General features: G+C 48.3%; 1 protein-coding gene across 1 annotated transcript in view; it reads right to left on the bottom strand.

Annotated features, from left to right (window-relative positions):
* The window catches only part of LOC310753816 (inositol polyphosphate 5-phosphatase OCRL-like), a gene marked incomplete at both ends in the record, with an annotated part of 73,813 nt that overhangs the window by 22,549 nt on the left and 26,503 nt on the right, over positions 1-24,761 (bottom strand). Inside the window, 11 exon segments of the mRNA XM_083595150.1 lie at positions 6,401-6,503; positions 6,587-6,698; positions 7,519-7,646; positions 8,337-8,415; positions 11,858-12,009; positions 12,818-12,983; positions 13,458-13,464; positions 13,466-13,557; positions 14,056-14,210; positions 15,607-15,700; positions 17,688-17,741. Of these exon segments, the coding sequence (XP_083451276.1) occupies positions 6,401-6,503; positions 6,587-6,698; positions 7,519-7,646; positions 8,337-8,415; positions 11,858-12,009; positions 12,818-12,983; positions 13,458-13,464; positions 13,466-13,557; positions 14,056-14,210; positions 15,607-15,700; positions 17,688-17,741 (1,142 nt within the window).

Genomic DNA, 24,761 nt, shown 5'->3' with positions numbered 1-24,761 from the left:
GCTATGTCTTGCTGAAAGTGCATGCACTCCTCTTAGCCAAAGCCCCAATAACTGCAAGCGTGAAGCCACACAAACACGCCTGATCTCAACACTGTCTTGGGGGAAACTCCCGATGCTGGAAAATTCATGTGCTCAATTTCTGCACATTGAGACAGGAGCCAAAGAAAGCACACGCAGAGTAGGGGGGCTCATAAAAAAGGTTTCTTTGGGAGGGGGTGGGTTGAGGTTTGCTCCGATGTGAAAGCTAAAGAGCAGGCTTTCACAGAGAAAGGAGCAGAGTGAGGCGGAAACTACCGGGACCCGTGCTTTCCAGGCACGCTGACGGGAGGGATGAGTCCAGCATTGCATTGTTGGGTCGTATTTTCAGTGACAACTATTTATGACAGAGGTTTACAGAAAATTGATCTAAAACCTCTGCTTGTAAGAGGCTATGGGCATTTGAAGAAGCCCATCATAATCTTTACATGAAATGTATCTTTAGAACACCGGTGGCGTCATGTCCCCATTTGTTGCCTTAGTTTCTCCATCAATGCACCACCCACAATTTGCCATCATATTGGCATCAGGTGTTTTCCAGGCCAGTGAATGTCAGCAACCCCTTCTTCTAAAGCTGCTTCCCCAGTTTCATCCAAAATAGAAAGAAATGCCATTTGGTAGCCCATTGAGAAGCTTTGGGAAGTAATGAAATACATTTCTGAAAGTTATTTATGGATGCACAAGGTCACCACATCTTTGCTTAAGGTGAATGGAAAGGAACATTTCCCCAGGCGGCACACCACTGTCCCCGAATCTTGTCCGCTGCTTGGTCATTTCAACAGATTGTGTGTCTTAGTAAGATTTTGTACATTTCAGAAAGCTTTCCCTTGCCTACAAATGAAGTGCATGATTTTTCAAAAACTTATTAATGCCCCGTGCTTTTACTTCTGGTGTGGTAAAAAATTGCAGAATCTGGCTATCATTTAAAGCAGTGTAAGACGCTGGTTTACGTTTCCCCTCACATTTGGTGACTAGGTAGGGATATGCAGTTTTGTGTTTTGTTTTTTGAAGAGTTCCTAAGGAGTCCTGCTGCTTCCGAGTTTTATTTTGGGGGTTGTTGTTGTTTTTGTTTACAAAAAGGTAATCCAGTTGTAACCTTTTTCTAGGTACAATTCTGTACATTCTGGTACTACCTGTTCACTCATGGTCCCTCCAAATCCCTTTGTTTCTTTTAGCAATGTGTCCTTGTGTATCTGCTACCTTTGCTTACAGAATTTCTCCTGAGGGGCGCTTTGAACATGTCCCGTAATACATGTGGATAAAAGGAATCGCCTTTGTTAATTTCAAAAGCCATTTTATTTCTTCCATGATTTTCTTCTGTTGTTAATTTATTTTGCAAACGCAAGTGGGGTTTAGTCACCAGAGAGGTGGAGTCTGTGGTTTTGCTCAATAGGTCATGGTCATTTCAAGAGCCATAGGGCCTGAGATGGTTCCAGCTCTAATTTACGTGTAAGATTAGGAGTCCAAGAATGTGGAATCAGTACTGCAGAAGGTCAGTTCTGACATACTTCCCCCCTAAATAGTGGGTGAAGTCCTTTTGGAAAGGACTCAAAGGTTTCAAAGTGTCAAGTTTTGCTGTACTGAAGGACTGTCCATATCTAATCTATTAGAACATTGAACCCTCCTCCCCACTCCAGGAATTTTGCTATCCAAAGTGGGTTTGAATTTGGATAATAAAAGTTTCCAGTCGAGTAGATTTATATATTTTAGTGAAGGTAAGCAACTTAAAATGACCACAGACCCAGTAAAACTCATTACAAAGAGAAGAGAAACAACATTTAAAAGCAGATACAAATAATGAGGCATTATTCTTTTCTCAAGAAACCAGCAAAATTTCACTTTTCCTGTTTTATTTTAAGCATGCTTTTTATTCAAGTTTTTAACAAACAACAAGGGGGTAAGCTGCTGACTATAGGCAGACTATCCTTTCTCAAGGGCCATTCCAAATGTGTACAATTGATGGCTCCAAAGTAAGCTGCACTCTGTGAGTCCAGAGGGCAACTGGTGCCATTGTCCCTGTTAGCATTTTGTAAGAAAGGGCACCAAGATTTCATCAAGCTGTCTGCCTTGATGAGACTTGCAGTGAGGATCCCTTTGATAAGCCATCGGCAATGCATAAAGGAGGGCAGGTGGCTTGGTGAGCAGGGAAAGTCTTTCAAAGATTTGGACCAGCGATGTGCCTTTGCTTCGGGCAAAGGGTGATGGTGGATGGATCATAGCTACCTAACTCAGCACTGTCTGTACTGATTGGCAGTGGCTCTACAAGGTTCCAGGCAGGTGATGTTTTCAGTTTCACCTGGAGATGCTGGAGACTGTTCTGGGACCTGCATCACCAGTGAGCTCTGGTCCTCCCTTAAGGAGTTCGGCGGCTCAATGGTCTGACTCTGTGGAAGGCACCATGCTATTCCCCTTTAAATTAGCCATTTCGACAGAAAACATGAGAACTGGAATTTTGCTCTTGAATTGATTTTTGGATCGCCTGCATGCCAAGCACATACTTCTACCACTGGGCCAGCACCCTTCCTCAGTGACTGAGGTCTCATTGCACACAGCCATCCAGCAAGCAAAAAAATGGTATTGTTAGAAGGGCAGAGTGGGGAGCAAGAGATTCAGGGGCCGGTTTTAGACCCACAGTGCTCGGGTTTATTCTGCTGCCTGCTTGACATTGTGCCTCCTTTCCCCCTACCTTTTATTCCTATGAAAGTTTCACAGTGTCGCTGCTTGGGATTCTGGATAATCTATGGTGTTTTTCTTTTCAGTTTTTTTAATTAATTTTCCAAAAAAATTTTAAGACAAACAAACAAACAAACAAACTGAAATATACTCAGAGTCGCAAAGTGATTTCATGCTCTTTATTCAGCTCATAGTGGTGAGGAGGAATGAATGAATGTCTCCTCAAAGTATCTGCTTTATATACATTATTTACACAATGGGCTGCACATGATTGGCTAATTCCGGAATTCTACTGTAAGCCAATCAGGTTGTGGATTCACTTCTATCTGGAGCATGATTGGGTGGTTCCTGCCAACCAATCATACTGCTGCATTGTTCTAGGACCAATCAGACTGCTGCATTCTGAATCCTATTGTTCTAGGACCAATCAGACTGCTGCCTTTTGGATCCTATTGTTCTAGGACCAATCAGACTGCTGCAGTTTGGATCCTATTGAACTCAGTACATAACACAAACAAACATACATCCTAATTGTAATTAAACCAATCTTGATAACATTGTTAAGTGACTTCCTCAAATCCCCCTGGTTGAATTTCATTGTATTTCATTTTAACAGTTTTCCAAAATCAATCTTCTTTAAAAAAAAAATATAACTTGATCACTTCACATCTTTCATTCTTTCTAATCTAGCTTGAAACATCTTAATTCCTATCCTTACATATTTAAACCCTAAGCCTATCTCATATTTGCAAGCTTTTCCAGTTAGGTTATCTTGACATATTTAGCTAAATAATCTTTGACTTTTGTCCATTCTTCCTGGTACTCCTCCTCCTTCTGGTCGCGGACTCTTCCCGTCAGGTGGGCTAGGCCCGGGATTCTGGAGAATCTATGTGACTAGATGCTTGTAACGTATGCCAGGCAATCTGGCACAAGTGGGTAGGGTTGCCATCCGCCGGGATTTGGCCGTTGGAAACAAGTGTCCATGCGGGAAACGCTTGAATGTCCAGGAAAATCCCAAGGTATAGCAATTCTACACGTGGGGAGTAGGGACGCAAGCGCAAATCAGAATAAAGCAAAGGCTGGGAAAGTTCAGACAGAAACACACACACACACACTATTCCTCAAGACACAGGATCATAGAATTGTGGAGTTGGAAGGGACACCGAGGACCATCTAGTTCCGTTATTCCCAATCAGGGGTCCGTGGCCCCATCCCTTGCCTCCCTCCAACTAATTTTCTCTCATATTGGCATGGCAATAGCATACATTTTATGGGTGGTCTTGTTGTTTTTAGTATACCTAAAATCCTTTGCTTATTACCCCACATTTTGTTCAAAAAATTGCTTTGCAGAGGTAACTACCATAGAGTTATCAATTTTTTCAAAAGTAGGGGGTCTGCGGCTTGGCTTTTGAAAAATAAGGGGTCCTCAGTAATTAGCCAATTAGGAACCACTGATCTAGTTCAATCCCCTACAATGCAGGAATAATGCAGTTGGCCTATACAGGGATCAAACTTAGGACCTTGGCATTATCAGCACCCCGCTCTGAACATCTGCGTCACCTTCAGAGTTGTTGTTGTGGGAGCTGTAGTTCACCAAAGTAAATATTGAAAGGATCCTCTTTTCACATCAAGGACAGACCATGCCAAACATCTACCTTATGCACAAAATTGACTCCCCAAGCTCTTCTTGTGTTTTAAGACGCTGGGATGTGGGGAGCCGGAAATTCCACTGGGCTGGCAGAAGCCCCTTTTGTGACTCAATCGAGCTCTGTCTTCAACCCCCATTTTAGTTTGGAAAACTCCTCCCTTTTCCTTTAACACACTCCCCTCCCCCCACTTTCCTGCATTCCACTCTTTTTCATATCGAAAGCAATTTCTAATGTCCACTGCCAGGACCAGCTGAGGATGTTCTTGCTTGAGGCAGAAACACCCTGAGCCTTGCCTCTGCTTCTCCTTTAGGAAAGGAGGCTGGAGAGGAGCAGGTTGTGTTGGCGAAACCCTCACAAGGGCCTGACCGTGGTCACAATAGTGGCATGGCTGCAAGCATGGTGCTCTATGGACCTTGATCTGCCCCCCCTTGAGCCAATGGCCTCGCAACGCCTCATGCGCAGGTTGGCCCTGCCAATTCCTAGGGTGCCCAGTTGGATTATTTCAGTGGGGAAGGGGGAAGTTCCCAATCCCGTTCCACTGCTCAGCACCTGCTTCCCCCCCCTCAAAGTGATCCATCTAGCCTCCACTCCATCCCACTTCAAATGAAAATAAGTAATAAAAGAGCTCCCATCCAGACTCTGCAGTCTCCATAGCTGCTCTCAGAGCTCCAGTCTCCTTTGGTCATTTTTGGGACTCCCTTGAGAAGAACAAGTGGACATCTAGGAGTTGCTGTTGGTGGTGGTGGCGGGAGCAGGGCTCAGCTCCTCCTGCTCTTAAGTGTGCTCTGCTCAGTTCTGCAGCCTTATCCCTTGGCACCAGGTGCACATATGCTCTCATAACCCCCTCAAGCCAAGCCCAGTTCTTTTTCTTCCTCTGCTCTCCCTCCTACCACTGAGCCCTGGAGACAAAGCTTAATGGGGAGAGGGGAGGGCAGACCTCCCCTCAAGAGTCTATTCAATAATTCGCAGCCAGCTGCTGCTGGGCTGAAACTTGCAAGCTGCAAGCAGTATGAGGAAGGAAAGCAATTGAGAAACACCTTGGGGAAGCAATGTAGCCCTCTTTCTGCACCTGCAAGCCTTGTTGTGAAGAGCGAAGTCAGATTCCATGGTATCTGCACGACCTGATGCCCCATGCAGCACCCCCTCTCCACAGCCTCTCCCTCATGTGTGCTGCGAGGGCCCAAGGCGGCTACATTTGGAAAGTCTGGCTGAGCTTCAGAGCAGTGGAGAAACCAGCCAAGGCAAGTGTAGCTCCCCTCCAAACACCAGAACAATCTCTGCACAACGGATCTTTCATTTTGAAACAACCGCTTCCCAATAAATTAAGAGTGTGTGTGCACCAAGTACAGGAACCCAGGACAGAAAAGCAGAAAGACAAAGTTGCAGAACTTGGGGTCGGGTGGGGAGCCCAACCCAACCCAGCTGTACCCACTGCCTCAGCTCCCCTCCTGCTTCCCAGCCTGCGCCCCCTCCTCCTCCCTGGTCCCTTTAGGCAGTGCTTAGTGTCTCATGAAGAATGAACACCCTAGAACTCTACTTGGCAGAATGGGGACAGATAGCTGAACTATAGAGAGCAGGCTAAGGCGTACGTGGGCCACAGTGGCTGCCCTGCCCCTTCTTGATGAGCATCAAGGCTGGGGGGACAGAGAAAGAGGTCCTGCAATCCCAGGACAGGCCAGGAATCCTTATGCCTGGTACCCACCAAGAGTAGCACATGCTCAGCTGCAGCAGAAGGGGAGAGCGTGGACTACTGCGCAGGGACTGAGAGCAGCAGTGGTGGTAGTAGGATGGGCAGGGGAATGACTGTCCTCCAACAGGGTCCCTCCCCAAGCACCCTGAACCTGCTGCCAATGCCCTGGAACCATGTGGAAAGCCAAGTGTGCAACCGTGTCAGGAGTCAAGAGGAAAAGGTGGAAAGGGCAAAGCACAGGGAAGGGAGCTGGCACATGGCAAGATGGCACAAGGGGAAGGGCAGGCACCAGAGAACAGAGGCTGGGCCTTGCCTCTTCCCTCCCCACTTCGTCTCCAGTCACGCTTGGCACCTTTCGCAGTCATCCACCCCCAGCAGGAAGCCCAGGAGGAAGCCGATGGCACTCGGCAGAACGTTGGGCAGAGGCCGTAGCAGGAGGCTGGCGAAGAGGGTGGCTGCAGGGAAGCGAAAACATTTGCATGAGAGGAGGCGGGAGCAGGAGGAAGGCCAGCTCCCAGCCAGGACAGGCAGGCCTTACCTAGCATGTTGCCACTGACATTGTTGCTCTCAGAGTATTTCAGCAGCTCCCGCAGGAAAGCCACCACGAAGCGGAACACGTTCTGGTGCGACCGCGGCAACTGGCAGATCACCTGCAAGACAGGGAGGGGCGGTTTGGAGTTTCAGTGCAGAGCTTTGCTAGAGGAGGGGCATGGATCACTAGCACGGTGTACTTGTTATGTTTGCAGGTTTAGACCTGGCATAAAAAAAAAAAAAGAATGTTTAAAATGGTAACCGGACTACAACTCTGCTGGGAACTTTGGGGAATAATGCAACTGCAGAGTCGGAAGGGACCACAAGGGTTAACTAATCGAACCCCCTGCAATGCCTAAGGTGGGACTTGAACTCAGGACACTGAGATGAAGAGTCTTATGCTCTACCAACTGAGATATCTTGGGGGAAGGGCCATAGCTCTGCAGTAAACCACCTGCTTTTCATGCAGAAAGTCTCAGGCTCCACCCCCAGCATCTCCCAGGAGGGTAGGGAACATCCCTTGTCTGAAATCCTGGAGAGCCACTGCTTGTCAATTTCAACAATACTGAGCTAGATGGCCCAGTATATGGCCGCTTCCTGGGTTGGAAATTCAAGCGAGGTTCACTGAAACAGGTGGGCTATTGTTACAAGTCCTGGTCAGAAAGCAAAAAGGCAACATGTGCGCACCCCACCCCCCTCCACAACGGAGAGGGATGGTTATCAAAGGAGACATCAGCAACCTCTGCAGTTAACAAGGCTTCCCAGACCAGACTAGCCCTCCTGCCAGTGTGCCGGTTTACTGGCTTTCAGGGATGTTTTAGTGGATTTCCTGTTACTCGCGGCAACATTTGGACTAGATGACTTTGGAAATCCCTTCTGATTCTATGCTTCTGTACACACCACAGACCAGCCAGGAAGAGATGGGGCTCTGGGGCCGACCTGGCAACAGAGGTGGCTGTCATGTGAGCACTCAAGGCAGCGCTGATACAGTTCATAGCAAAGGACTGGTTCTGGCACTGCCTCCAGGAAGATGAGCAGAGCTTCGGCCACCGAGTGGTCACTGCCAGCTATTGACAGCCTGGCAAGGGAAATGTTCTGTCCTGTTACCTGCAGCCTGCCTCCTTCCCAGGCTGGTCCAAAGCAAGAAGCTTGGTCCTTATACATCTGGGCCCACCTTGCAAGTTTCCCCTTTTGGCGCAAGGTGGACCTTGAACCCGCAGCCCTGAGATTAAGAGTGTCACGCTCTACCAACTGAGCCACCCCACTGTAATTATCCCACACCTCCCCTCTTGACGAAGCTGCCTGCAAAGCTGATCTGCCGAGGAAATGTCCTTCTGCAGGCATGGTTTCAATCCAAACAGCAAATACTAGTGGTCAACTCCAAAAGTGCGGTCAACAAACCCTGCTTGCCAAAGAACAATTGAACGCACCCTTGAAGCTCCTTTGCAGCCATGTCTTTACCTTGACACCACGTATGATGCTAGATGTGGGGCCTGCGGGCCTGTCAAGATTCCCCACCTCTGCTCTATCTAGCCAGGCTGATGTTTTCAAATGGGGGTTAAAGCTGTGAAGCTGTTTGGATGCATGACTGGACTTGACTGTGGGCATTTCATTGTGCTGTGTCCCAGAGCCTTAAGGATGGGCTGGCCTAGGAACCTAAGCCACCAGGTATATAAAAGTGAGGTCCACTCCAGCCAAGAGCGAAAGAAAACCACCAAGCAGCCCTGCTCCCCAACAATGTCCCCCAGAGAGGATACGGATCGTCTCGGAAATGCTGGTGTCCAGGCACTCAGTTATCTCCTGCAGCTCGTCCTGCGTCCCCGGGGTCTGGAAGAGGTCCTCCTGAAGCAGAGTATCACCCATGCGTTCGGAAGGGATGAGGTACATCCTGGATAGCATGAAGAACAATCCAGCCCTGGGGTGCATAATGTGAGGTCGAGGAATGCCACAGTGGAGAGAAGCCCATCACCAAGAGAGCTGGCGCAAGGGCTGAGAATTGTATCCCGCCTGCTTTCCACAGTAGCATTCCTACTACCCTTCTCCTGATTTGGGGCAATGGGAGAGTGAAATCATTCCCCGCTTCTTCTAGTGGCCAGTCTCAGAGAGCCGCTTTGCTAGGGAGAGACAGACAATGGTTGGGAACACTTGGGTTCTTCTGAGCCGCTCTAAGGAAGACCGTATGCTGGATGTCCCACCCGCTGCCGCTCCACCAAGGTGCCACTATACTCACAGCAGGAGTTTGTAAGAGCGAGTCGGTAGCTAAGATATAAATCAATTGGGACGTTTGGAACCTGCACACCCCAAAACTGGTACTGGATTCCAGCCCACACCCATCCTTTCAATGGTACCGTCCCCCTCAGCTCACCTGGTGGCAGGCATTCTTGAAGAGGTGGTCCACCAAAAGGCAGATCTCCTTGGCCGCTCAGTGGAGTCATCACCATCCTGGGGTACGATATCCAGAAACTGCTTCTCCTGGAGGTCCAATGACAAGGGGGACTGGCATGAGAGCCTGACAGAATGTGTGCCTGTATGCATTCTTTCCTTGCTCCAGCTGGGTGGACAAGTCTTGCCCTCTGAGGCCACAACTAGGGCTGGGTGATAGCTGGCTTTCAACACAGTGATATATCACTAGCTAAACATTGCAATACACCAATATATCACGATGTCTGAAATAAGATGGAGCTATGTAGAGGCATTCGCTGGCTTCACGGTTTCCCCCGCATTGTGATTTCTGCTGCCCCCTGCAGGAGGGCAGGGGAAAGCTGAACCGGCAGAGTCCACAGGGGCTGCAGGAATCTAGAGAAGCATCGTCTGGCTTCACAGTTTCCCCCCACATGGTGTTTTTTGCATAGTACACACACACATCATGATTTGCAATATATTGCCAGGTCAGAAATTATGAAACCAGTCTCACTATCTAGACTTCAAGCTGATTTGAAAATATATCTATATTGACGTATTGCCCGGCCCTAGCCACAGCAAGCATCTCAAGGGGGAAAACAAAAAACAAATTGCTCGCACCCCAAATCCAAGCTCCCCCTCCCCCTATTAATATGCAGCTCGTAATCCTCCCACTCCGGATGTGCAGTTCACCCAAAAGCTTACTGAATATGCAGCTGTGGACATGAGGTTTGGCTAACATTTTATTCAAATTGCTGGAATCTGCCCTGGGACCTTAGGGTGAAGGGCAGGAAATAAGTAACAAAAACAGCAACAGAACATGGATGGGCCTTCATAGGTTGATGGGCTGCAGCCCCAGCCAGCATGATGAGATGATGGGGTCACATGTTCACCACCCCTTGTCTAGAGCACGTTGCAGAGGCAGTGGTAGAAACTGAGCAACAGCTGGAGCCCCAGCCCACGACTTTGTCTGGGCAATGCAGCACACAGCAGCTGGTGAACCATGCCTCCTGCCTCCTTCCCATCTTCCTCTCCAGAAATGTTCAGGGTGGTTAGTTCTATCTCAAGCTACCACATTCAAGAGAAAGAGAAAGAGAGGAGGGGGGAGCAAGAGAGCTTTAGGAGCACAGCAGTGGCAAGCAGCCCATCACTAAAAGGAGTTGACAAGGATGGAGAATTTGATCCCCTCATCCCCAGGGCAGCTGTTGATTAGGACCCAGTTCATCCCGCCACCAATACTCCCCGCCCCTGTCTTGAGAGAGAGAGAGAGAGAGTGTATTGATGTGGGGAATGACACATACTGTATCAGAGTCTTAGTGCAAGAGTAGCTGGTGCATGCTAAAGAACACAGGAGCCTTGCTGGGTTAGATCAGCATTTTGTTCCCAGAATGGCCAACCACATGCCCTTGGGAGTCCATAGGGACACGGGGACAAGAGCACTCTGTCCATCATGTTCCCCAGAAACTGGTAATCAAAAGCATGTGGTTTGTGATAATAGTGGCAAGAAATAGCCCTGACCGGTAGCCACTGATAAACATATCCTCCATGATTCTCAATGTCTACAGCTGTCCAAATTGACAGTCACCACTGTCTCCTTGTGGCTAGGATAATACACCCAAGTATATCTGATTTCGAGAGGAGTGACATTTCCCTGAGCCACCCCAAAGCAGCCACTACCGCTTCCCAAATGCCAGTGCTCAGGTGGTAAGAGTAAGCCAGAGTGGCATAGCCTGTGCAGCAGTGGCTGAGCACAGAAACAAGGAGAAAACTGGCTCTTGGGGCCAGAGGGGGCTGGCGCCTGCATCATGAGACTGGGCTTTCTGCCTCCCGTGCTGCCAATCGCAAGCGGACCCAGAGTCAAGCAGCGCAAAATCAGTTACAAGCAGTGCTGGCAAATTCTGGTTTCGTCTCCGTTCTCCTCTGCCGAGTTCTACAAGGGCCACGTTGAGACTAGGGAAGAGAAAAACGCAGAGAGCTAGAGTCACCACCTGGACTGGATTTGAGTCAGAAGGCAGGCAGGTGAGGTTGGTGGGGTAGTGCCTGGTTTGCCCTAAGGGACCAGCTGCCACTGCATGGAGCAGCTGCTGATCGTTGACAAGGGCAACTCCATTTACGTGCCTTCGAGGCACATGCACACTGCCGCAAAGCTGGAAGGGGCACTTGAAGGGGCAAAAATGTCCCCCCCCCCCAAGAGCACAAAAGCGGCAAAGTGGCATGGAAACAGCATCTCGACTCCCTCCCAGGAGCTTTGGCACCGACCTCTCAGGCCTGTGGAGAGTTGGAGCAAGGAGTTTTGCAGGGAGGCTGCTGGTTTTCAAAAGGCCTTTCCAAAGGGCTTCCGGAAGTTTAGAGGGTGTTTGCAGGCTTTTCCAATGCTGTCCCCAATATACGCAATTTCATTTAAACGCACGGTACCTCGGAACGCAACCCCCGTGTAAACGGGGCGTTGCCTGTACCTGATTTGAGCCCGCTACAAGAACATCTAGAGGATAGCAAACCAACTGTTACCTTTTCTAGGAAGCTGTCTTCTCCCTGAGATCAGAGGAGGAAGGCAAGAGCAAAAGACAACCAAGGGTGTTAATGGCACAGGCCCTGAGAAGAGAAAGAAACAGCCCGTTGGCTGAACAGTATCTGGGCAGATGGCAGGGAAATGCACACGGTTCAGTGGCCCTGCGAAAGGGCAGGTGGGAGGACCAGAACCTGGGATGACTCAGTCAAGGCAAACAAAGGGCATGAACAGCACACAGGAAGCGGACGCACAGCTACAGAAGCTGAAGCTGAATGCAGCGGAGGACCCCCAGCCCCCACATTTCTGAGTGGAAGAGCAGCTGTTTTTCAAGCAGGCAAGCAGAGTGGGAAGGGTAGACATCCAGCACAAGGCTTCCAAGGAGGTCCCGAAGCAGCTTGGTAGGTAGCTCCCACTGATGGTGAGGAAATAGTCCTTGCCACGGTCAAGGTGAAGGACAAAGATAGCCTCAATCTTCTCTTCCTTGCTGACGTACACATCCAGGGAAATGTCCACCGTCTCACCTAAAATGGGAGGAGGTCAGGTAGATACACTCTTTGGCACAGCCAGGTTTGCTTGTCTGTAAATTAAAAGTGAAGACAGTGAAGAATTGAACAGAAGGACACAATGCGAGCCTGCTGGATCAGGCCAATGGCCCATCTAGTACAGCATCCTGTTCTCACAGGTGTATGGGGGAAACCTTAACTTCAAGAATTAGGAGAAGAAGCGACTCAGTCCCCCCCCCCCCACTTTCCTCTCTAGTCCTCCAAAGCAGCAGCTGCACAGAAGATGGTGACAGGATACTGGAGGGTAAGAGAAAGTGATCCTAACAAAAGAATATAAAAAGGGAAAGGATTTTTGCGCCCCCAATGTAACTTTCTTTTTTAGTTTACATTTCATTGAGTTTTTAAAAGTTTGGCTAGTTGTATATGTTCCCCAAGATATTTTTGTGCCTCCACAACATAAAAATATGCATTGTTTTAAAAAAGTAATTTTTGGACGGACTGCTCTCACTGGTTCCCTGCGATGCCAAAAGGTGTTTGGGGACCCTCCAGCATTGTTTGGCTTCAATTCATTTGTGTGTGTGTGTTTGTTTAAAGCTGGCCACACACACTTTTACACTTTGGGCTCCACTGCTTTGACGTGTGGCCCTTGGAGGCTTGAGCATGGGGCAATGCAGCCCACAAATGTTAAGCCTCCCCTGCTCTACCAAACTCCCAAGGTTTGAGGGAGGAGGGTTGGGAAGAGGAGGAGAAAAGGAAGGCCTTCCCTAGATGACCCTTGGGGTCCCTTTCCAACTCTACAGTTCTCTGATTCCAGAGAGAGACGCGCTGGGCTCCAAGTATCCCTCGCAGGGCTCAGCGCAAAGCCATGGCTTCCAATACTGGCTGTCACTGAGCTTGGGGATAAAGGAGAAGTGGAGGGTGACCTGCCCGTTGTTTGTGATCTGGAACCTCTCCTTCTGCAGCTGCCGGAACTTCACATTCTCAAACGGAAACTGCAGAGCAAAAGGGGGGGGGGGGAGGAAAGAGAGTGCTTGCCTTCAGCAGAGGCAAGGAAACGTGCTCCAGGGGGAAGTTTGTCCTTGGCCCCGGGCTCTCATTTAGGGGACTGCACATGCAACAGGTCCACGTGGGGCTCTCCAGATATTGCTGCACTTGCCACTGGCCATGTTGGCTGGGGATGATGGGAGTTGTAGTCCAGCATCTGGAGGGCACCACGCTGGCTACCCCTGGAGTCTTTGCCTGCGAGGAAGAGGAAGAGGCTGCCGCTCAGTGGAAGGGCATCGGCCTTGCATGCAAAGGTCCCAGGTTCTATCCCCAGCATCTCCAGGTAGGGCTGGGAGAGATCACCCGGAAATCCTGGGGAACCGCTCAAGACTGAGCTAGATGGGCCAAGGGCTTCTTTCCCCCCTGGTCTTTTTGCAGCAAACCCTCTTTAAGGGGTTGGAGAGGATCCTATTAGTCTTTACCTCCCTCCAGGGAGGGAAGGAATTCGTTCTCCATCCTGTCCATCAACTGAACAATATCCTCAAACACTTTCCGGTACCGTCGGTCAGCCACAACCTTCACCTATGGGGGGGGGGGCAGAGCACATTTGTTGGAGCTATGGACTGAAAGGGGGGGGCATGAGTTAAGAGCAGAAAGGCCTGATGCACCCCCCTGTTCCCAGCCCTGAAAGAGGCAAGTACTGTAACTCTGAGAGCTTCCCCAGGATGGCAGCGGCTGTGACTTCCAGAGCCAATGGGCTGAAGCCAAATGCTCCAAGCCAAGTACCACAGAAGCTCCATTGCATGAATGGAGCCAACGGTTAAGGTATACAGTTCATCCCATGTGGTCTGCCATGCCTGCAGGAGCAGCGTGTACTCAGAAGAGTGGAGAATGGAAGCCTAGGGATTTAACAGAGCCAAAACCTGCCCACTCCTTGCACCGGAAGTCATTGGCCAAGGAGGAGCTCTGTGGAAAGGGGCCTGGTTGTTGGTCAGGACCTGCCCAGATTCGAGGAGGTGCCACATAGCAGGCAACTAAAAACCCTGAATAGACGATAGCCCTGGCCAGGGCAGGTCTTACCCCTGTGAGGAAGAGGGAGCTGACGGGCTTGTGGTCGCTCCTTTTTAATTCCATGTGGCTTCGGTAGCTGAGCTGATTCACGCTGCCTCCTCTCCAGAGGATTGGCTCACACCATGCTGGCACACGGCACTTCCCACTGCAAGGAGACAGTTGGACTGGCTGAGGCAACACACAAGGCTCACACAGTCCAACTTTGGCTCCACACACGGCCTGTGATCTTGACCACGGTTAAGAGCTGGAGATGATGGGGCTTGGGAGTCCAACTTCTGAAGGGGCGGACCTTGCAGGTGTGCAGGCATTTTGCCTCATGGAGAGAGTTGTCAGGAAATCAAAAGCTGCCATCTACCAGGTCAGAATGAATTTCTGACCTCCCCCAGTTTGGATTCCTACATTGCAGGGGGTTGGACTAGATGACCCTCGTGATCCCTTCCAACCCCACAATTCATTAATTAAGTCTCCTCTGGCTGGCAGCAGCTCTCTGTGGCCCAATCCTTTTTCAGGTGGAGGTGCCTTTCAACTTGAGACTCTGCATACAAAGCATATGGCACACCACCAAATGATGATCCTTCCCCAAAGCAAGGGGCCCCGTTATTCTTGTTCAGACACTATTTTTTCAGTGATCCAAAAGACCCTTTCTGGCACCTGAAATGCTGCCCAAAGGAGCCTGCCCTTTTCCGGCTTCGTCACTACATGTTCCGCCTGTCCTTTTGATTTCCCCATTACCACAGCAAGAGCAATGAAACTAGCAGGCCTAGGTGGCTTCTGACAGTTGTCAAGAACCACAAGAATATGCCAAATCATGGATGGTGAGGCTCAATGGCTACTAGCCATAATGGCCACAGAACATACTCCACCAAGAGAAGCAGTATGGCTTGGAGGAGGGGAGCGTGCTGTTGCACCCAGGTCCTGTTTGTGGGCTCCCCAAGAGGCATCTCATTGGCCAATGTGAGAACAGGACGCTGGGCCAGATGGACCAATGGCCTGATCCAGCAGGGCTGCTCTCATGCTCTTATGAGAGAGCACCAAGTCTAATTCCCAGACTTCCTTGACACAAAGAGGATTCTCATTCAGCCTGCTGCACCTTTCAAGGAACTGCAACACCGCTTATACACACCACGAAACAGAGGATGCTGGTTATCAGGACAAATGTGGGGGAAAGGAGCCAAAACATTTCCAGAGCAGGGATGGCTTGAGGAAGACAACATATCACAGCCTTGCATTTCACAACTCGCCTAGCAGCCTTTGGCAACCCGGAATTCCATGCAAGCAAAGTGAGCAGGTGAAGGAGAGCTGGATCTCTCTCTTCCTCTGTGGCTTGGTGTCCATTCTGGCTGCAGAGGAAAGGAAGTCCGTCCAGCCCTCAACTCTAGCCCTCCTCCAACAGCTTGCTTAGCAGAAAGCCATGTTTAAAATATATGTTTTACTAGCCTGCTCAGGAGGATGGAAAGGCAGGACACTACTAGCATCTCAGCAGACTAGGAAAAACAAACAAGCCTTGCAGAAGAATGTTTGAGAGGACTTACTTACAAAGGCTCAACTATCAAGCAGGATCTGTTTTAGAGTCAAATTTGTACGTCGGGATGAACTTGATCTCTCCCTCTGTGAAATCAGCAAAAGCTGTCTTTTGGGTACGCTGAATGTTTAGCTAAAGCCAAAAAGAAATTGCTTATCAACAGAGAAGCAAAAGACCCCCTGTTGCCTGACAATGGAATCTATTAACAGCCACTGTTGTGCTGGAAGACCAAGGTGAAGTACTAGTAGGTTAAAGGTAAAGGGACCCCAGGTTGGACAGTGTTCTCGAAGCTACAAACATGAGTCTGACCAAACTGCGGGAGGCAGTGGAAGACAGGAGTGCCTGGCGTGCTCTGGTCCATGGGGTCACGAAGAGGCGGACACGACTAAACGACTAAACAACAACAACAACAACAAAGGGACCCCTGACCATTAGGTTCAGTTGTGACCGACTCTAGGGTTGCGGCGCTCATCTCGCTTTATTGGCCAAGGGAGCCGGCATACAGCTTCCGGGTCATGTGGCCAGCATGACTAAGCCGCTTCTGGTGAACCAGAGCAGCACACAGAAACGGTGTTTACCTTCCCGCCAGAGCGGTACCTATTTATCTACTTGCACTTAGACGTGCTTTCGAACTGCTAGGTTGGCAGGAACAGGGACCGAGCAAGGGAAGCTCACCCCGTCGCGGGGATTCGAACTGCCGACCTTCTGATCGTCAAGCCCTAGGCTCTGTGGTTTAACCCACAGCGCCACCCGCGTCCCTACTAGTAGGTTAGCCAAGTGCAAAAAAAGGGGTATACCTGCTGAAATCCTATCTTATACACAATTATTAAAGGTACAGGATGCTTGTGCATTTTTGCCCCATGTCATCTTAAATTACTTTGCTGCATCACACAACAGGAAAATCCTCTAACTCAGGAGCAGCAGACACGTGGCCCTCACAATGCTGCAGAACTACAATTCCCATCATCCCTGATTACTGGCCATGATGGCTGGAGCCAACAGGAACTGCAGCTCAGTAACATCTGGCAGACCACAGGTTAGCCATACCTACAATATGCAATGTTATATGTACCAATAATCCATACAAACTGTTAACAACCACCAGAATACACCCCGACACTATGAGCAACTGCAAAACCATCCTTTCGCATCCTACGTTGGCTCCCAGGACGTTTCTGAGCACAATTCTGAGTGTTGGTGCCAACCTTTAAAGCCCTAAATGGCCTCAGCCCTGAAAGAGTGTCTCCATCCCCATTGTTCAGCCCAGGCATCAGGGTCCAGCACCGAGGGCCTTCTGGCGGTTTCCTCACTGTGAGAAGCAAAGTTACAGGGAAGCAGGCAGAGGGCCTTCTGAGTAGTGGCACCTGCCCTGTGGGACACCCTCCCGTCAGATGTCAAGGAGATAAGTAACTATACAGCCTTTAGGGAAGTTTTTAATGTTTTATGATGGTTTTGCGTATGTTGGAAGTCTGAGGCTGCCCCCCCTTGCCTTCCTTGCAGCATCCTTCTCAAAGGGCTAAGGCATGACTACGCTCACAGAGTTTAAATCCACCATAAGGTGCAGCAATCAGGCCTCTGTTTCAACACAAAATACCAATGATCCTTATGCCAAGTGGGAGAAAGGTCGTCAACATGATGAACACACAAACCTTGGAGAGAAAAATGTAAAACAAAAAGCACCAGCAATTTAATTGGACTTAATGGAAGTATCTGCTGATAAGAACATGTGAGCAACGCAGATTTTCCAGACAGATGCAAAACCTAGAGCAGGAAACCTTAGACCTTTCGATATTGCTGGACAGCAGCTATGCTGGGGCTGATGGGAGTCCAACAACATCTGGAGCGTGTGCTGAGCTAGGAAAGCCCTCTAACTGGGAAACTGCAGAGCAGTCCTACTTATTCCAAGGCAACCCTCCAACTTAATTGGGACTTGCTTCTAATTCAGGTTGCACAAACCTGCAACCTTAAAAAGCATTTGTAGAAGTCGCAGTCATCCTATGTTCTTTGCTCCTAACTGCCTGAAAGTGGCTTCTCTAGCCTAGGCTGGGGTATCCCAGACAAAGGAAATAAACAGGGCAATATCCTAAACCACCACATATAACACAAAGATGTCTCTCACCTGGTCGTAGGTCAGAAGTCTCTGAAGCTCATTTTTAGTGATCAGATGACAATGCTGGAAAAAAGCAAAGCAACCACAGCTACAGGCTAGCTCACGGGGTCGGGGGGCGGGGGGGCAGCCTGCTGCCACTTCCTGCAATATGTAGTAAGACTGATAACTAGGATTGGGCAGTATGATCATATTAGGCTAGTGCTCTGTGAACTAGACTGGCTCTTGAACTGCTTCCAGGCCCAATTCAGAGCATCCCATTTGGCCTTTCAAGTGTTTCAAGGTTTGGGAAAAGGGTACCAGAAGAAGGCCCACTTATGTTTGCACTGCCTCTCCACTGACTAGAATCCCTTTCCCAGGGAACTCCTGCTCTTTCAAGCATGGCAGGGCCTTTTCAGTCATGGCACCCGACCTTTCAGAATAATCTCCCAAAGAGGTTCACCTGGCCCCTGCTTTGATGTCCTTTCAGCAAAGACTTTTCGAATTTCCCCTGGTACGTTAATTCATGGGCAGGGCGCTTGTGGCCCTCCAAACCCTGCTGTAGTACACAGGAACATAGGAAGCTACCTTATATTGAGGCAGACCATTGACCCATCAAGCTCAGGACTGACTACATGGACTGGCAGCAGCTTTCAGGCAGAGATCATGCCCAGCCCGATCTGCACACACTGGTGACTGAGCCTGGAACCTTCTCCATGCAAAATGGCCGCTCTGCTTTCGCCTTACTGCCCTTAACAAACTGCAACTCCCACCCCGATCACTGGAGAAGTTGCCCACATTTGCTATAATCTAATCTAATACATCTCTGCCACTCGCTTTATGTTGCTCTCTACTGGCTGCTCTAGTAGAAACCTTAGTGGTGCAGCTGCAGCAGCAGGGATCGCCGACACTGCACCCTCCTGGTGTTGCTGAAGTGGAACTCTCATGAGCCCCAGTCAGCAAGGCCAATTCTTAGCAATTATGGGAATTTTGGTCTATCAACATTTGGAGAGCACTATGCTGCCTGCCATAAAGAAGGCTGATCACCGAAGAATGGATGCTTTTGAATTCTGGTGCCGGAGGAGACTCTTGAGAGTCCCATGGACTGCAAGAAGATCAAACCTCTCCATTCTGAAGGAAATCAGCCCTGAGTGCTCACTGGAAGGACAGATCGTGAAGCTGAGGCTCCAAGACTTTGGCCACCTCATGAGAAGAGAAGACTCCCTGGAAAAGACCTTGATGTTGGGAAAGATGGAGGGCACAAGGAGAAGGGGACGACAGAGGACAAGATGGTTGGACCGTGTTCTCGAAGCTACTAGCATGAGTTTGACCAAACTGCGGGAGGCAGTGGAAGATAGGAGGGCCTGGCGTTCTCTGGTCCAGGGGGTCACGAAGAGGCGGACACGACTAAACAACTAAACAACAACAAATGCTGCCTACCCTGAGCTACACACAGGCAGGAAAGTTACAGAAACATGACTCAGTTTGCTTCTCCAGATAGCGGAGACCAACAAGTTACATCAGCCAAGGCTCTCTCCCTCCAAGCCCTCAAAACGCACTCGTTTTCATGATTGTCAGCTGCGGCAGACCCTGGTCAGGGGGCAGGAAGCTCATCTGGGCACAGATATCCTTGTAATCCTGGTTTCGGCGCTCAAAGTCTTCCACGTGGGCAGCAAGGTGGGAATTGACCATGCAGAAGCTGGTATTGTTGCAGACAAACCTCGCGTCCACACACCCCTTGTTACCCTGCAGGGGCGGAGCAAAGATGGCTGTTAGTGAGCAAGCAGGAAAGAGGGGGGAACTGGTTGGCAGAGATTAGAAAAACAGATAGACAGACAGAAAGATAGACGTGGGGAATTCCGCTGTCAGGGTCTACTCCCCATCTTCCCCATGATGCCTGTGCCCACTGTCTCCCTCATCACTTCCTTGATGCGGCTGAGCTGGTCCTTCCTGACAAAGATGAGCACCAGCTGCACCTAGAAGATGCAAGGTACTGGGATGTCTATCAGCTCTGTTCATTGCTTGCTGTCCTGGGCCGGCTGGATGCAGATAGGAGTGGCAGGTGGCACCAACTGGGGATCCCCCAAGGGAAGAAGGCTCAGAGCCAGGGAACTGGTGGGGGGTCGTCAGAGGGAGAAGAGGGAGCAGACTGTGAGCAAGAGGAGGTGTTGGAAACTGAAGAGGCAGGAGGGCAGGAAGATTCTACGGCAAACAGCAGTCCAGAATCCGAGGCAGAAGTGGAGGCTTGAGGCGGGGGTCAAGAGGCAGAGATCAGGCAGGCTGCTGAAGAAGCCAGGGGGTCTCCCCATCCTGCTGCGATCAGCTCCCCTCCCTGCTGGTCTCCCAGAACACAGAGAAATTAAGAGGATGGAGCAAAGACAGGCAAGGTGTCAGAGTCTCAGGTTGCTTGGGAAGGACCAGGGGGAGGAGGAGACTTCAGAGAGTGGTGGGAGGGTAGCAACCTTCAGCCTTCACAACTACCTCACTGGGGCAAGACCTGTTGGGAAAGGTTTCTGTGATCACTAGGCCTGCACGGTTTGGGTTTCTTTGAATAAAGAATGTTGGCTTCTTTTGAATAAAACACCACTGACACCAGGAGTTTTTTCTTGCTGACCTCCTCCTCCTCCTCCTCACTCCAGCTCCTGACAGCTGTCTGGCTGCTGAAGAAATGGGTGGGGTTGGACTTACTTTCTTGTACTTGGATTTGGAACGCAAAGCCTTTCCCACAGCTGTCAGCCACTCTTGCTCCTTTGTCGAGTCCAAGTAGAAGAAAGCCTCTGTGCTCAGGTCCAGCTCCTGGAACCGAATGCCCAAGTGCCAAAGAGAAGGATGTGGAACTGCAGGAATAGGACTCCCATCGGAACAGACGTGCTGGTTAAATATGCAAAGACAACAGGAGTGTGCAAGGGCAGGCAAGATCAGGACCAAGAACAAACAAGTAATACCAGCCACTTCCTCCTCAGCTTAGCTATTCGGGGCCCCAAAGGAGCTTTGCTAATGAAAGAAAAAAAGCCTTTTCCTTGTATTTTTTAAGATGTGTCAGCCAGCCTGATATCTAAGCACTATCCCAGTAGCCACAGGCAACCAGAAATTCTTTGAAGGCAAGTGAGTTGGTTGATCTTTCCATTCTTCCTTCACCTGGCAACCTGGTTTCCAGGCTGGCTTTCCGGGAGCAGAAACCCACCTCTCAGATCTGCTGTGCCAAGCTTGTTTGCTAGAAGATTACCCCGTAACACCCTTGTCCTCTTTGCAAACCTCCTAAATGGCTAGCCTTCTGTGTTTCCATTTATTTTTTTTAAAGATATTTATTGGAGTTTTACAAAGATATAAATTTAAAAGATCATATAAAAAGAAAAAAATACAATAAAAGAAACATAGAAAAATACATAAAGTAAGAAAAGGAAAATAAAAACAAATCCATTTTTGTAACCCTAACTCGTTATCTTATTTCCTTGGCCTCCTCACACCTCCCCTTTTTGTATTCCCATTTAAATAATCAAGTCAGCAAATCCTTACCCTCTTTCGTTTATCCTAACTCTATATCTTAACATATTATAACTCTATATTTTCATCCATTTATCAATTCATTTTTGCATATTCTTATTAACTTTGTTGCTAATGCCACTTATTTTCAGTCCAACATCATTTTAAGATTCATTAATTTTACAATGTTTCTGAAGATAGTCTTTAAATTTCTTCCAGTCTTCTTCCACCAACTCTTCTCCCAGGTCACGGATTCTGCCAGTCATTTCCGCCAATTCCATATAATCCATCACCTTCATCTGCCACTCTTCCAGGGTGGGTAGCTCTTGTGTCTTCCAATACTTTGCAATAAGTATTCTTGCTGCTGTTGTTGCATACATAAAGAAAGTTCTATCCTTAGAAGATCTACCCACCGTGGAAGAATGGCAGATGAAGCTTATAGACTATATGGGACTGGCAGAAATGACCGGCAGAATCCGAGACCAGGGAAAAGAGACGGCGGAAGAAGATTGGAAGAAATTTAAGGACTATCTTAGGAAACATTGTAAAATTATTGAAGGTTAGAACGATGTTGATTCAGAAATTAAGTGGTTATAAGCTGTAATGATTATGTGATTAAGAAAAGAAAGGTTAAAAATTATATAGAAATTAGGGGAAGGATTTGCTGAATTGAATTAATTAGAGATTGGAATACAGAAAGGGGAGGTATGAGGAGGTCGGGAAAGTAAGTTTTATGAATATAAGGGATTGGAATTATACTTGTTGTTGTATGTGTTTTGTATGTTTTGTATGTATTTTTACTGTTTTTGTTTTTTGTTTTGTTTTTTCTATTTTATATAAACTTTTAAAACCTTAATAAATATTTTATATATAAAAAAAAAGAAAGTTCTATCCTTCTTTGGCACCAATTGGCCGACTATGCCCAGGAGAAAGGCCTCTGGTTTCTTCAGGAAGGTATATTTAAATACCTTTTTCATTTCATTATATATCATCTCCCAGAAAGCCTTAATCTTTGGGCACGTCCACCAAAGGTGAAAGAATGTACCTTCATTTTCTTTACATTTCCAACATTTATTATCGGGCAAATGATAAATTTTCGCAAGCTTGACTGGGGTCATGTACCACCTGTAAATCATTTTCATAATATTCTCTCTTAAGGCATTACATGCCGTAAATTTCATACCGGTGGTCCACAACTGTTCCCAGTCATAGAATCATAGAATCATAGAATCATAGAGTTGGAAGAGACCACAAGGGCCATCGAGTCCAACCCCCTGCCAAGCAGGAAACACCATCAGAGCACTCCTGACATATGGTTGTCAAGCCTCTGCTTAAAGACCTCCAAAGAAGGAGACTCCACCACACTCCTTGGCAGCAAATTCCACTGTCGAACAGCTCTTACTGTCAGGAAGTTCTTCCTAATGTTTAGGTGGAATCTTCTTTCTTGTAGTTTGGATCCATTGCTCCGTGTCCGCTTCTCTGGAGCAGCAGAAAACAACCTTTCTCCCTCCTCTATGTGACATCCTTTTATATATTTGAACATGGCTATCATATCACCCCTTAATCTCCTCTTCTCCAGGCTAAACATGCCCAGCTCCCTTAGCCGTTCCTCATAAGGCATCGTTTCCAGGCCTTTGACCATTTTGGTTGCCCTCCTCTGGACACGTTCCAGTTTGTCAATGTCCTTCTTGAACTGTGGTGCCCAGAACTGGACACAGTACTCCAGGTGAGGTCTGACCAGAGCAGAATACAGTGGCACTATTACTTCCCTTGATCTAGATGCTATACTCCTATTGATGCAGCCCAGAATTGCATTGGCTTTTTTAGCTGCCGCGTCACACTGTTGGCTCATGTCAAGTTTGTGGTCAACCAAGACTCCTAGATCCTTTTCACATGTAGTGCTCTCAAGCCAGGTGTCACCCATCTTGTATTTGTGCCTCTCATTTTTTTTGCCCAAGTGCAATACTTTACATTTCTCCCTGTTAAAATTCATCTTGTTTGTTTTGGCCCAGTTCTCTAATCTGTCAAGGTCGTTTTGAAGTATGATCCTGTCCTCTGGGGTGTTAGCCACCCCTCCCAGTTTGGTGTCATCTGCAAATTTGATCAGGATGCCCTTGAGTCCATCATCCAAGTCGTTGATAAAGATGTTGAATAAGACCGGGCCCAAGACAGAACCCTGTGGCACTCCACTAGTCACTCTTCTCCAGGATGAAGAGGAACCATTGATGAGCACCCTTTGGGTTCGGTCAGTCAGCCAGTTACAAATCCACTGAGTGGTAGCATAGTCAAGACCGCATTTTACCAGCTTCTTTACAAGAATATCATGGGGCACCTTGTCAAATGCCTTGCTGAAATCAAGGTAGGCTACATCCACTGTGTTCCCTTCATCTACCAGGCTTGTAATTCTGTCAAAAAACGAGATCAGGTTAGTCTGACATGACTTATTTTTCAGAAATCCATGCTGACTATTGGTGATCACAGCATTCCTTTCTAGGTGCTCACAGACTGTTTGCTTAATGATCTGCTCCAGAATCTTCCCTGGTATTGATGTCAGACTGACTGGGCGGTAATTATTTGGGTCCTCTCTTTTCCCCTTTTTGAAAATAGGGACAACATTTGCCCTCCTCCAGTCTGCCGGGACTTCGCCTGTTCTCCAGGAATTCTCAAAGATGACTGCCAGTGGTTCTGAGATCACATCTGCCAGTTCTTTTAATACTCTTGGATGCAGTTCATCTGGCCCTGGAGACTTGAATACATCTAGACTAGCCAAGTATTCTTGTACTATCTCCTTAGTTATTCTGGGCTGCGTTTCCTCTGCTGAATCATTTGCTCCAAATTCTTCAGGTCGGGCATTGTTTTCTTTATCGGAGAAGACTGAGGCAAAGAAGGCATTGAGGAGTTCAGCCCTTTCTGTGTCCCCTGTTTGCATTTCACCATCTTCTCCTCTGAGTGACCCCACTGTTTCTTTGTTCTTCCTTTTGCTACGAACATACCCATAAAAGCCTTTTTTGTTGCTTTTAACCTCTCTAGCAAGCCTGAGTTCATTCTGTGCTTTAGCTTTTCTGACTTTGTGTCTACACGTGCTGGCTATTTGTTTGAATTCCTCTTTGGTGGTTTCCCCCCTTTTCCATTTTTTGTACACATCCTTTTTTAATCTTAACTCAGTTAAAAGTTCTTTAGATAGCCACCCTGGCTTCTTTAGGCACCTTCCATGTTTCCGTCTCATTGGTATTGCCTGAAGTTGTGCTTTTACTATCTCCCTCTTAACAAACTCCCAGCCATCATGAACTCCCTTTCCTTTTAGTATTACTGTCCATGGGATCTCACCAAGCACTTCCCTAAGTTTTATGAAGTCGGCTTTCTTAAAGTCGAGAAATTGAGTCCTAGTATGCTTGGCTGCTCCTTTCCGCTGTATAGTAAACTTCAGAAGAGCATGATCACTCGCGCCTAATGATCCTTCCACTTCTACCCCACTAACCAGGTCATCAACATTGGTTAGGACCAGATCTAAAATGGCTGTTCCTCTTGTTGCTTCTCCCACTTTCTGGACAATGAAGTTGTCTGCAAGGCCAGCGAGGAATCTGTTTGACCTTATGCTCTTGGCTGAGTTTGACATCCAACAAA

The sequence above is a fragment of the Podarcis filfolensis genome (genome assembly GCF_964270895.1).
Source record: "Podarcis filfolensis genome assembly, chromosome: W".
Taxonomy (NCBI): domain Eukaryota; kingdom Metazoa; phylum Chordata; class Lepidosauria; order Squamata; family Lacertidae; genus Podarcis; species Podarcis filfolensis.
This window is presented reverse-complemented; position numbering and strand designations above follow the sequence as displayed.